This window comes from Sebastes fasciatus, chromosome 15 (genome assembly GCF_043250625.1).
Source record: "Sebastes fasciatus isolate fSebFas1 chromosome 15, fSebFas1.pri, whole genome shotgun sequence".
In the NCBI taxonomy this organism is placed as follows: Eukaryota; Metazoa; Chordata; class Actinopteri; order Perciformes; family Sebastidae; genus Sebastes; species Sebastes fasciatus.
The window spans coordinates 5,011,430-5,025,452 of record NC_133809.1 but is presented as its reverse complement, the minus strand read 5'-3'; the positions used below and the strand labels follow the sequence as shown (position 1 = coordinate 5,025,452).

General features: G+C 40.7%; 1 protein-coding gene across 4 annotated transcripts in view; it reads left to right on the top strand.

Moving 5' to 3' along the window:
- Positions 1–14,023, top strand: part of gfra4a (GDNF family receptor alpha 4a) — a 314,196-nt gene that overhangs the window by 271,030 nt on the left and 29,143 nt on the right. For all 4 annotated transcript variants that reach the window (XM_074660851.1, XM_074660852.1, XM_074660850.1 and 1 more), the window contains 2 exons: positions 3,058–3,339; positions 6,378–6,458. In XM_074660851.1, the coding sequence (XP_074516952.1) occupies positions 3,069–3,339; positions 6,378–6,458 (352 nt within the window). In that variant the 5' untranslated portion in view covers positions 3,058–3,068. The remainder of the gene's footprint in view (positions 1–3,057; positions 3,340–6,377; positions 6,459–14,023) is intronic.

Below are 14,023 nucleotides of genomic sequence, written 5' to 3'. Positions count from 1 at the left end.
GCATGAATTCATGAATAATATAGCACCCCCCTCGGGTTTATGAATGTAATTTTAAAAATGCCGGAATACAGTGGTGAGACGGATCTTTGGCCGTGTTTGATCGCTTCTGACAAGGGATGTAAAAATGTAATCCAATTATTTAATTCAATACAATTTACATTATTTTAGTTGTGATTCAGTGGATCAGAAACGCTCACATTAATTCACCAATTTGTTTTGATTTGGTCATAGAACAATACACCGATTTTTACACATCAGAGTCAATTTACTTGCAACGAGGAGTAATGCTTCAAAAACAGTTTTATAATCATCTATCTATCATCGACAATAGTCTTCTGTGGCTCCGAAGGGGCTTCGACAAGCCTGACAAAATAACCCTGATGAGGTCATAGTGATGTCGTCAATGTTGTCTGAGCTAAGGCTTGGGATTTGTGAGACGTGGGCATTTAATAGTGTTTTATAGTGTTTATTTTACTCTATTTTATTTGATCAACATTTTATTGCTGATCATTATTATCTATTTTATTTTATTAAAATAGTATTATTTTAATACAATCTGCTTATTTTGTGTAGTTTTATTTATTTATTTTATTGTTATTTTTATTTCCTTGTATTTTATTTATCTTTTATTATCTTAAATACCCATCTCTTATTGCTTTCTTATTCAATGAACTTTTATATTGGTTGTTTTGGTGTGCATTAGTCTCTAAATCCATTTTTAACACTCTTTTTTTTGTCAATCGTCTGTCCAGCACTTTGAATTGCATTTGACTTGTTTGAAAGGTGCTATATAAATAAGGTTTCATTGATTAAGGTCTAACAAAGGATGCAAATAAGTTTCATGATTGGAAGTAGGATCCAGAGTTTTCATAGCTTGACCATTATTAGAGGAGAAACAAGTCCTGATATCTGCTGCATCTTTTTTTTTAATCTGTCTCTCAGAAGGCTTACAACTTTAGAAAACGTAATGGAAGTTGCTGTTGTTCACCTTTTAATTTAGATTCTTTCACACAGTCGAAAAACAGCTCTTCGTCTGGGTCCTCCCTGCCTGCACCGTGACATAGTTAGGAGCTACGTCACACTGGCTTACAGTCATTTAAATGCTCTTAAAACAAAAGTTATGAGTTACCCACACATCTAAAAAACGTTAATTTAAATTATGCTTAGTGGGTCTTTGTCAATGCTATTTTGATTATCAAGACCACTCACCTTTATGGCTTAAATGAGCTCCATTTATGAACTCCTGCATGCTGCAGTTTGGGCAAAAGACTGTCTGTGTTGCCTCTTCACAGCTCCTTCAGTGAACTCCTGCTGCTTTAAGAACCTTCATATTAAAGTGCTGATTGCTGATTGACCTGTTTTATAAGTTAAAAGGCAGCTAATTGGTTTTCAACCTCATATAATCTGCTTTTGTTGTAACTGGAGTTAATTTATTTCGGAGTTTAACTTCTCTTCAGTGAAGTTAGAGCTGGATTACAAAGTGAGCGTCTATCCCCGGAGAACCAGACCCCTCAAAATCCCCCAAAGTCTACCTTTATTATCTTTGTTTATATTGTGCTCACATGGTGTACATTTTTAATTAAAGTTGTTTACTAAAATATAGGGCTGTCAGTCGATTCAAATATTTAATTGCAAATTATTCGCAGATTTTTTATCTGTTCAAAATGTACCTTAAAGGGAGATTTGTCAAGTATTTAATACTCTTATCAACATGGGAGTGGGCAAATATGCTGCTTTATGCAAATGTATGAATATATTTATTATTGGAAATCAATTAACAACACAAAACAATGATAAATATTGTCCAGAAACCCTCACAGGTACTGCATTTAGCATAAAACATATGCTCAAATCATAACATGGCAAACTGCAGCCCAACAGACAACAACAGCTGTCAGTGTGTCAGTGTGCTGACTTGACTATGACTTGCACCGAACTGCATGTGATTATCATAAAGTGGGCATGTCTGTAAAGGGGAGACTCGTGGGTACCCATAGAACCCATTTACATTCACATATCTTGAGGTCAGAGGTCAAAGGACCCCTTTGAATATGGCCATGACAGTTTTTCCTCACCAACATTTAGCGTAAGTTTGGAGCGTTATTTAGCCTCCTTCCTGTGCCATCTACAACCTTAAAATCGGAAGTAGCATTAATGCATTTAAAAAATGAGTGGCGTTAAAACAAATTAGCGTTAACACGTTATTATTGCGTTAACTTTTACAGCCCTAATAAATATGTAAACCTAAAACCCCTGTACTTCTTCAGTAGGACAAAGCTGGGCTTTAACCAACAGCTCAATGTGTGGTACAACTGGTACGGGAGGGATAAATGATGAATAAGAACAGATGTATTGTAATTTGTACAGGGTTTTAATGAAAAAGAAACATCTTAATGTCATATTAATACGTTTTCATCTATGCCCAAACTCAAAGCACGGCATAATTGTCTTTTTTTGGGAGGAAAAATCACAGTTAAATAATTATTGGCACAAGATTTGCAACATTAAGTAGGTTGAATAAAAGTAACACAAGATTGTTTCATTCACATTTTCTCCATCATTCATTCAATCCCGCTGATGGATTTATTTGCAGCTTTGTTCCAATGTCGCCACTTTGAGTCTTGTGCTGTATAATCCTTGTATTTTCCTAATTTTTCTTCCAGTTGTGTTTCTTGTCTCAAGATATGTACACTGCCTTCAGAGAAATTACAGCACTTTGAATGATTTAGTGCCAGTTAATTTAGAAAATCCATGGTACAACAACTTGGTCATCGTCATCGTATAATCACTCTTTCATTAGTTTCCTTTGTGTCGTTGAGTTTGAGCTGTTCTTTAACTTGCAGTCTTAATAATTGTTAATAATTTGTTAGTTTTATTTGGGCTTCAGTTTGTTGGATTAATACTCAACGAATGGTATTATTTTTATGTCCAAAACAGCCTCTAAAATGTTATGTTGAACCGAACGAGCGTACAGAAACCCATCCACAGACCACAGGTCTCACCATGGGGGACCACAACATGACACTAACCTGTCCCTCTGTCTGTCTCGTCCTGTAGGAGTCCCACGCATGGCGCTCTCTGCAGGCGGGAGGGACTGCCTGCGTGCCGGAGACACCTGCTCCAGCGACGACACCTGCAGCCCGCGCCTGCGCACCCTCAGGCAGTGTGTGGCGGGGGACGGCAGCGTGAAGCTGGGGCCCGGGGCGCGGAACCAGTGCGAGAATGCCATGACGGCACTGCTGTCCACTCCTCTGCACGGCTGCCAGTGTAAACGAGGAATGAAGAAGGAGAAGAACTGCCTGAGCATCTACTGGAGTCTGCATCAGTCTGTGCTGCACGGTAAGACCGCCGTTAACACACACACACACACACACACACTACCTGATGGTTGTGATCCCGAGAGGTGGGCGTCAACAGCTACAGGATGTTATTGGGATTATCAAGCGTGTGCCGCCCATTACACACGAATTAGGCTTCCGCCTCCACAGAGATCAACAGTAAATTCCAGGCTGAAATAAAAAGAGTGATTATTGTGTCAAAAATCACTTTTGTTCCACCCACACTAATTGTGTTTTATCACTGTTGTGCTTATTCTAAATACTCTGCACTTTTGTACCATTTCCCTCATTGGACCCTATTATTTGTGGTACAATTACATTCAAATTAAGCCATTTAGCATATATTTTTATATTCAAAACAACTGAAAAGAGTGCAACAGTATAACCAGTGGTGGAATGTACGTAAGGACATATACTACAGTACTGTACTTAAGTACAAATTCAAGGTACTTGTACTTGAGTATTTCCCTTTTATGCTCCTTTATACTTCTATTCCACTACATCTCATACTTCCCAACCCTCCCGATTTTCTCAGGAGACTCCCGTTTTTCGTTGCCCTCTCGGTTTCTTCCCGAGGTCACAATTCTCCCGTATTTCTCCTGATTCATGACATGGTTTTACACCATTTCTTTTTCCTTTTCATTATCTCAACATGTTTGTGGCACTGCACAGTCTGTATAAGCTCTACTGTGTCCTCCGGACAACAATAGAGATACAACAAATGTCTTTTCCCGGCAGAGGAGAGCTGCTCGCGACACCGTGGTTTGAGCTGCGTTCACCATCACAGCAAAGCCGGCGAGGCGCAAATCATTGGAAATAACGGGTTCAGAGCACAGTGGTGCCGTTGTCGCATTGTGTCTGAAAGGACCTTCAGTGAGTGAGAGACAGAGAGAGAAATGGAGAGTACTAAGAGAAAGAAATACTCAAGCAGGGGCAAAAAACGAATGACTGAAAGAATGAAAACTAATGAATATTAGCCTAGTTTATACCAGAGATTCACACAAGTTCACACCAGAAGGGCAAACTATTCAGTTTTCTTTCCTGAGAATAAAAAGTAAAATTAAAAGTAGGCCTATTTAAAAAAGTCTGAAACAACTGTAGCAAACACTTCTTGAAGATGGGTAGTATTAAGTTTCAGTTTAGCAGAATATATCAACCACCTAATACGTAAATGTTATATTTCTTTTTGTTACCTGTAGCTGTTCCACCTCAGTAAACATTGATTTGGTGATTTGCAGCCCAAAGGATATCTTGATGTTGAGATTAAAATGTTTCCATAGTTTTAACAGCATTTCAGATTTATTTCAGCATGTAGTATGTCATGGTCTTCTTGGGTTTTTGTTTCGTCTGTTTCCTATTTTATTTTGAAAGTTCACTCCCCATGTGTAATGTTTGGTTTTACTTCCTGTTTTTGTGTGTTTTCCCGCCCTTTTGACTGTCTGCCCCGCCCTGATCAGTTTCACCTGTTCGTCATTAGTCCTGCACTCACCTCACCTCCTGCTCACCTGCTCCCAGTCAGTCAGTCAGTAACTGTTTATACCACCTTGGTTCATCTTTCGTTACTGTAGAAGTTTGTTCCCTTGTGATCAGCTGTTCCTGCCTGCCTTTTCGTAACCTGTAAGACCTTTGGTTTGATTAAAAGTATCTTCATTGAATCTCTTCATTTAGCACTCCATTTGGTCTTCCCTGCCTGCACCGTGACGACATAGTTAGGACCTGCTTCACTCTGGTATACCCGTCATTTAAATGCTCTTGAAACAAAGGTTATAAGTTACCCACACATCTGAAAATGTATCTTTAAGTTTTACTTAGTTGGTCTTCGTTAATGCAGCCTTTTGTGTTTGTTCTTCACTTTGATGCATTCAATAAACTGCATTTATGAACTCATGTTGCAGTTTCGGCAAAGACTGTCTGTGTTGCCTCTCCACAGCTCCTTCACTAAACTCCTGCTGCTTTGAGAACCTTCATATTAAAGTGCTGATTGCTGATTGACCTGTTTTATAAGTTAAAAGGCAGCTAATTGGTTTTCAACCTCATATAACCTGCTTTTGTTGCCGTGTTTGTCACTGTAATTAATTTATTTCAGAGTTTAACCTTTTCAATAAGCACTAGTCAAGAATAATGTGAAATAAGTTTCAAAATCTCCTTTATTATTTTAGTTTATATTGTGCTCACATTGTGTACATTTCAAAATCAAGTTGTTTAATAAAATGACCACAAAATAACTTCAACTATTTAAAGTGAACATTACACCGAGTCTCTGTACACTTAACAGGTCAGTAAAAAGAAAACACATATTACATGTAAAAGTACACACACATACTCACAAGGTTGAGGTTGTTCATTTTAAAAAATAAAGATTATACAGTACTATATAACGGTCACAGGATCGGGGCAGCTAGCTTACTTGTCAATGAGGTGAAAACAAAAACATGGAGGCAGGTAGTATTAATCCAGCATTTTATTTATGTATATTATACTATTTATTATATGGACCGTGTGCAATGGTAGGCACCAATGTTGTTGTTTGATGTACTGTACAATCATTTTAGTATTTCCATTATACTGGTTGGTCTCTGATCATCTGGGTTCTCATATATAACTTATATATAAATGTGCGTACGCCACTTTCTAAGCATAAATTGGGATTTAGCAAAACAAAATGGCAAGGAAATGTGCGCACGTTTCCAAGTGGATTTGGGATTTTTAATAAAAGGATTGAAGAAATTGCACACAGGCGGGCGTACACGGTTTTATAAATCAGAATGTTTTTCTTTACTTGACAGGGTAGATACACAACGCACAGAGGGTGGTAGTTAAGGGGGTGGGATGTCAATATGTTGCCCCAAAGGTTAATTCAGCCATGCAAGAATTATTCGGTCTATGCCTTATAACTTTTTATGTAACTTTTATGAGATATACAGAGTGCTTTTTTCAGTGTTTCAGGACACTGAAAAGACAAATTCTGCTTTTAAAAAAATGACCATTATTTTGGGTTGTCATGACAACAGCACTAACCTCTCTCCTCTGTGTTGGCAGGACTCAACTTGGTGGAGGACTACCCGTATGAACCGGAGGAGAGGGGCTCTGACTACGTGCGTCTGGCCTCTATTGCTGCAGGTGAGTGGGCGAGCTGCCACAGTGTTTCTCTGCTGCTTCAAAACAAAAAATCTTAAGTGGGTCCCGACCAAAGTTCTGTGTCAAAGAAGGAGCAAATCGAGATGTTACCCGCCGTCGTTTTGACAGAGTAGACGGAGGTATATGCAGGTGGGGTTCGCAAAGTGTTTGATGAGTAACAACCCACACTTTGCTTCTGTCTTGCCTCTGAGCCTGTGGGCAAGCCGCAGGGCTGGTATGTGCTGCTGTTAGCCTCCGAGGCACAGATTAATTACCTATTTACTCTAATGCATCTGGAAGCAGCAAAACTGGAGGGGGAGAAGGAGAGAGAGAGAGAGAGAGAGAGTCAGAGAGTGTGAAGAACAGAAAGAAACCAGAAGAGGTGCGGTAAGAAGTGAGAGGGAGAAAGAGGTGGCAAGAAAAAGAAAAATGGAAGACAGACAGAGCTGGTTTGTTTACTCAAACGACATATTCTTTTTCCTGTTGGAGGTTTGGAAAACAGAGGCTGCACACAAATGATGAGTTACTTTTTGTTTTTCACTGGAGAGGACATAAAGTCAAGTGTTTTGTTTTCTCCGACAGCAATTATACTCTGGATGAGTGAAGCTGAGATGGAGAGTCTGCGAAAACTTAAATAATGACTTAAAAAGTGATTAGTGTGGAAAGCATTCATGCATAATGATAAATGTTCTATATTCACACAAAAAAAAAGTTTAAACAAGAGGATAATGACAGCTCAAAGGGAGGACACGGCTCAATTTAAACATTTAAATACCGTGTGTTTCCCACATAAAGCAGCTCGGCCAGTGTTTGAGAAATTCTAGAGATAAATTGATCGTACAGTGTTTGTCATGGCGTTTTGGAGCAGGCAGCCACCGCTATGTGAGAGAGCATGCGCCAGAGCGAGCTTGATGTCGTCAAAAGCAAGGCAAGAAGTAGGCGTGCGACTGAACGCACACTCCTACACAGAGCTGCCTCTATATCTCTACATCACAGCCTGCAAAACAGCTCTGCCAATGAACGTATATTACTAAGAAGTGAAAGTCAATTGATCGTTGCATTGCAATGTCAGCGCCCAGCAGAAGAGCTACGCCTCCGCCATTTTGGACTGAAAGCGACTACCGGACGTCAGTTAAACGTCCTCCTATAAAGTGCTGTACAAAAGTAAAACAAAATAATTTCTATTCGATTGTCATATTTTGAATGTCGCTGCCAAAACGGCCTGTGTTGAACAATACAAATATTATAAATATGCATACTATTTACATACTTAATTATTTATTTATTAATCTTTTTGCCCGGCTGCTTCCCAGAGGAGCATAGAGTGAGCGATGGACATAATTGGAAGTTAGAAAAAATCCAGATTTTGAGAGCAATCTCAAACTTTTTCATGTCAAGAACCTCCAAAATCAATGTCCAGTAGACCGCAGAACATGGATGTTGAGCCCTGCGTGTTAGTAAATAGCCTACAACTCCATTAAATTGTGTTGATGTCATGCTACTAGCACTACTAGCTACTGGCCAATAGCTGGCTGTTTGGGAACAGAGACGTTAATACATCCACGGTACAGACTTACAGCGTACAGCCCACGGGTGTATTATAAGATAATGTGTGATCAAGTGATGAATTACAGTTGGCAGAACCGGATATGTCATATGAGCGTGCAGGGCGGCGGTGCAGTCCTGTGGGTCTGATGCACGCTCATTATGTCAAGGAAAATAACTGTGGATCCAGCTATGAGTTCATTTTACAACATTTAGGACATCATTATTTAAATGAGGGCTATTTAAGTGTTCGTACTGGGAAGTTGATTTACCTTAAAAAAAAAAAAACTCTGATTTACAGATGTCTTTTTATACAGTACATCCATGGGAATGGACCTGGTTGGCTAAGGATTCCAAATGGCAAAAGAAACCTAGATGCAAACTTTGTGTAAAATCGTTTCACATCTCCAACATTGGGGGGGAGGCGGCCATTGTAAGCCATATGCGAGGACAACATCCCTGTAGTCTTGCATTCAAGTTCAGCATAGTTCAGCATCCTCTGCACCCAGAGTCACAAAGTCAAACATGGTCTGGAGAATCTACAGAGAAGTCTGGAAATTTGGGTCCGGAAAATGTTGAAATGGAAACTGCAGGAACCCTGCATATCAATAACCTATAAACATGCTTATGCAAACATGAGTGCATGGAAGAGTTACAAATTCGAATTATACTTTAATATTGGAGATATGTATAATTTGCTCATTAAATCTGCTATATATTTTATACTACTGGGTAATGAATTGCATGATTTGTTTTCTGAAATATATTTGGGGTTATATTGATGTATAATACTGAGCTGCTCAGGAGAGAATGAGTGGACGCTCACTGTTTATTTTATCAGAACTAGACAAGCAGTGATGTTTATTGTATATGATCACGGGGATCCTCGTGATATTAAAGTTGCACGAGGTAGTTTTGTATGTTGGCAGCTCCTAATGGCAATGGGGGATCAGTGTCAAATACACATTTTATGACTTCAAAGCTTGAGGTGATGCGTGCTGACATTAGCAAACTGCACATGCTTCTTTTATACCACAGGGACAAGAAAGGCAAATGATTTAACAGTGCTATGAGATGAGGCCAGCTCGGGAGACAGTTTGCATAATAGCCCTAAAGGTAAATTCAGGTTGTGTTCAGGTTGAGTAACAGTTCTACTTCTCTCCTCACCAGTGTTATTGCAGAGATCAGGGGGCATGGAAACTCTGCTAAACAAAGCTTTACAATAGAGTGCATTAAACTTTAAGGCACTCATCTGAAATGTTAGATTTGCCCACAGCACTTTAAAACTGTATGTGCACACGAGCCAGTTAAAGAAACATTCTGGTTTATTACAACTTGGAGACGATATGAACTTGGAGAGCAGGAGACTAGATGGCAAGCGCTACCCTTGGCGTGGCGCACTGCTCTAAATCGCCACCGAGCACTGCCAAAGTTCGAATGATTTAATCTTTAACCTCGTTCCCGCTGACCTTTTAGAACGCAACCAATGAGATAACAGCTGCAACTGTTGTTGTTGCCTAGAAACCGTGAATGGCGTTCCCTGCACACTTTTTGATGACGGGGCCATAAACATGCCGCGTTTAAAAAACCATGTTATGTTTATGTTAAACTGTTATTTTACAGTACATATTGGCATCACAACCACCTCTCCTGTACATCCAATCTTTACTCTGCATGTACATTTACTCACCCACAGCAGAGGTTCTGTACACTGCAGCTCCTCTCCGGCTTCTTTCATTTTCATGGATGTTTCCACATCTCAGCCAGCTATTTTCAAACCCACCATGAATCTCAGCGGTTCACTGTGATGCTGATATCAGCTCAGCACCATTCAGGTCTCCCACAAAATCATCATGCGTGCTGTAACATTCAACCTCATCTCCTTAACCAATCCATTATGTCACAGCTGCAAACGACCATTATTCTTCTTCTCGCTCTGTTATTATTCTGACTTGTGGGGAGGAGGGGGGGGATGGATGCCACTAAATCCTACACACTGGTCCTTTAACGGGTCACAAGACTTGGAACTTTCCTTTTTTACCCACTGATCCTCTACTGCTCCTCTGTTTTTTTCAAAATGTCAGCCTTTGTTGTGTTTATTCCATGGCAAGAATCTACTTCAGGGGTGTCAAACATACGGCCCGAAGGCCAGAACCGGCCCTTTAAAGGGTTCGATCCGACCCACTGGATGATTTTGCAAGTCTAAAAATTGCAGAGAAGTAATTGATTAAAATGTTTCAATAAAATGCACTGCTTTTCCTGTACAGTATGTCCACCGGGGGTTGGGCAGTCCTAATAAGAGTAACAGGCTGGATACGTGATTAAACATCCCATTATACAAGCCATTGAGCTTGGCGTGTTCACATCACCTTTCAGTGCTCAAGGATCATAATATTCAGCACCATTTTCAGACTAATTATGGAGAAAAAAAACACAAGAACTTGCAACTGGGAACAGAGAAGATAAATGAGTTGTCTGTTTTTAGTCGTAGCCAAGAGATCAGCCAGACATCTCGGGATGTTCATCATGTATTCTGTAAATGGATTTTTCATTAATTGTGAACGTTTTCAGAATATACTCCTACTACTTTACGCTAAAAGAAAGGGAAACCATTTGGATGTGTTGTTAATTATAGATTATGCAATGGTTTTACTGGTCCGGCCCACTTGAGATCAAATTGGGCTGTATGCGGCCCATGAACTAAAATGAGTTTGACACCCCTGATTCTCCTTCCATACATATTTACAGCTAAACATGAGCAGTGTGTTTGACAGATTGATGCTTGATTGAGATTTTTTGACATCTGTTGTTGTTAATTATATTAATTATAGACAAGCAGCAGCTTGCAGCAATCACATGTATTTCTTTCAGAAAATGTTTATTCTAGTCTTCTACAGGCTTGTTGAGCACAACTGAGTGAGACTGTCCTCACCTGTATGTGTGAGACTGTATGGAAAAATGTATACCAAAATAGCTAAACGATTGAGATTCAGTGGACATGCTTGATGACACGTTGCTGTGACCTGTTTGTTAAAATAACACCGCTTGTTTAAGGCTGCTTTGAATTACAGCAGCTCCAGAGACCTGCACTGTACTGCCGCCTCGTAAATTTCACTGCAGCGACTCCATGGGAGGTCAAAGTTGACATCCATGCCACGCATCGCGACAAGTCGACTGCCAAAACAACAAAGACGTGATTAATGGATGTTTTTCCGCCCTTATAGCATCTCTCCCTCAAACAGAGTAATGACCCTTTTCAAAGACGCAAGCCGGAGCCACGGCTCATCATATTTTGAGGAGTATTCAAACAACGGGAGTACTTCACCCTTTACCAATTCATCAGTTAACTAAAGCGAAGTCGGTGTTTTAAAGAAAGCGCCTCTGTTTAAACACATTAGATGTTCTGCACCAAGAGAGAAGCTCTTTAATGCATCATTGGCCTCTGAGAGTATCAGAGATTGTTTTTCCTTACTGGGATTTTTTACTTCATGCACCTTGGTTAAGACAAATACCAGCAGTTTTGTTTTCTTTCTCTAGTGCAACATGTTGGTCACAGGCTTTGTAAAGCAATAAGGAAACCAGGATCTGAAATGATACAGTGACTATGAGGGTGAAGTGTGAAGCTTTAATTTGAGACTGTTTACATCCAGTTTAGGTGAACAAAAACTCTTAAAGGAAGTCTGTCTTTTGAATGTGTGGTTGAAAAGTGTCTCTGGAGGGTTTCCAGCTTGCTCTTTCATGAAGGATGACTGCTGTACTCAGCTACAGCACTTACAATCCAGTGTCATGGCAAAAAATAAGATATTCTGGAGCATAATCCACTTTAATGTTGACCAGTGTGATCATTATGTTGCAAACAATCGTCACTTTGCCAATAAATTGTTAAAAACTCTGCTCCCTATTGGAGCTATGAAAAGGCGATAGTGGGCATTGGGGTAGTAAAGTGTTTAGAAGATGGTAAACATGTTGCGATGACCTGAGCTTTTCTCTCAGAAGAACTCAGCAAGTCAAAGTTTCCAGTTCAACGAGGAGCTTTATGAGCTTCGGAGCAGAGCATCTTTGCCTGCACACCACAACACTCACAAGGTCCAACCATATTCTGACTGAAATAACCACAGATTAACTGTAGGAACAAAATGTTGAACACAATAATAATTGACATATCCAGGTGCATGCTGGGAGGCTTTCCACTACACCTGAATCTGAATGAATGACACTGTAATTTGTAAGTCATTTCGTATGCAATAACAACGCTGCTCTTCCTTTTGGGAATATCCCATGGAGGAAAAACATGTTGTAGCTGTCTGTAGGCACCGAGAGCTACGATAGTACTCTGCACTAATAGTACAAATAGTATATTTGTACAGAGAGCGGATGAAACTCTGTGTATAAATGTATGTGTATAAACCACAGACTGTCTATGGATTAAACAACATCGCTGCCGTATTTATGCTTCGATGACGTTATGTTGAGTGTTGATGGAGCAGCTGCATAGCCTGGCACTGATTGATCCGAACTCCATTCAGAAAACAAGCATTTTAAAAGTTGTTAGCTTGTCGTCTTGCGGACAGGTCTGACAAAGCATGAATTCATACTTTTACAAATCGGCATCATTATGTAGTTATGCCGGCATCCCTTTGATCTGTTTATTGCTATTAGATTGCAGCATAATCTGTTTATTTTGGGTTCATACCACAGTAGCAACGAGTGGCTCGCTAGATACAGTCAGTGCAACGGCACTGTATGTGAATACAGCTCGCCGCCGGGTGATGTTATGAACTCAGACACGACGGCGTTTGGTTTTCCGACATATCTGGGACTTCCACAACATGTGTAAAGCAGCATGAGTGGTTATTTCTTCCATGGTTGATGGCGGAAATGGTTGGTGTTGGTGTTGGTATCTATGGAGGCAAGCTCCTTATCCTCTTCGGCGCGTCTATAGCGAAAGAACACAAGTGATACCTGCGGTCCAACTCAACGCGAGTAAAGCTCGGCAAAAATTCTCGCGCTCAGACACTGTGTCATTTAAATAGACCGTGCTAGTTTTATGGAGCCGAAACAACCGAATGTTTCACAGTGCAACTACTCACAGACTGCAATGTAGATCTCATATTTAGATGTGCTGATGAATATTACAGAAGCAGGCCCGCGACTGGAAAACAAGCTGGAGCGAGAGTGCATTCAGCCTCCGGTGGGTCCAATAAGGAGCAGCTCTGGACTGTGGTTGTACTGGGCAGTGCTGAGGTGTAAATGTGTGTAAGGTTGAATGTGAATCAGGATGTTCTCCTCTCAATACATAGCAGCTTAAAAAAAAACATGATAACAAGGATTTCACATGAGTGCTTATGTGCATATTCCTTTTCCTGGATGCAATTTGTTGTCCCGACCTGGAGTTCCATCAGGTCCTCCCATCCCCCCACCCCCCCTCGCCTGCTTAGCAGTTAAGTTGGGAGTAACCTATGCTTTGCGATGGGTTGTTATCTTGCTCTCTAAGGCCATTCATATTTCATATGACAGCTTGGTGAGAGCCAAACTCACCAGGAGACACAACTACAGGCAGTTTACAAACTAATGAGCGGTGCTATCTGCCAGGGAAGCTGAACGTCATCATGGCCGTATTGACTGGGAGGTCGCTTGGGAAAAAGAAAATACGCATGATGATGGATTGGGAAATAATGCGGCCAAAAAAAGGTGGTTATGAAAGGGGCTTTCCGACGCCTCCACGGAGGTGGCTCATTACCGCAGGAGTCAGAGGGAGCATCGGCGCTGAGGTGATGTAGAGATGGACGGAGGATGGAGGATGGAGGAGAGCGAACTGAATGGAGGAATAGGAGAGACAGATGGAGGGGGAGGGAGGGTGATGGCAGCGCTGAGAGTGGCAGACACACAGCGAGGGAGGAAGATGGCGAGGGACGGAGGGAGTCAGGTGAGTGAGGGATGGACCCAGATGTAGGGAGATGGAGTGTTGGATAGACGGATGAAGGAGAAGGAGCAGTAATTACAGGCCTTGTTGTGCGGTTGGA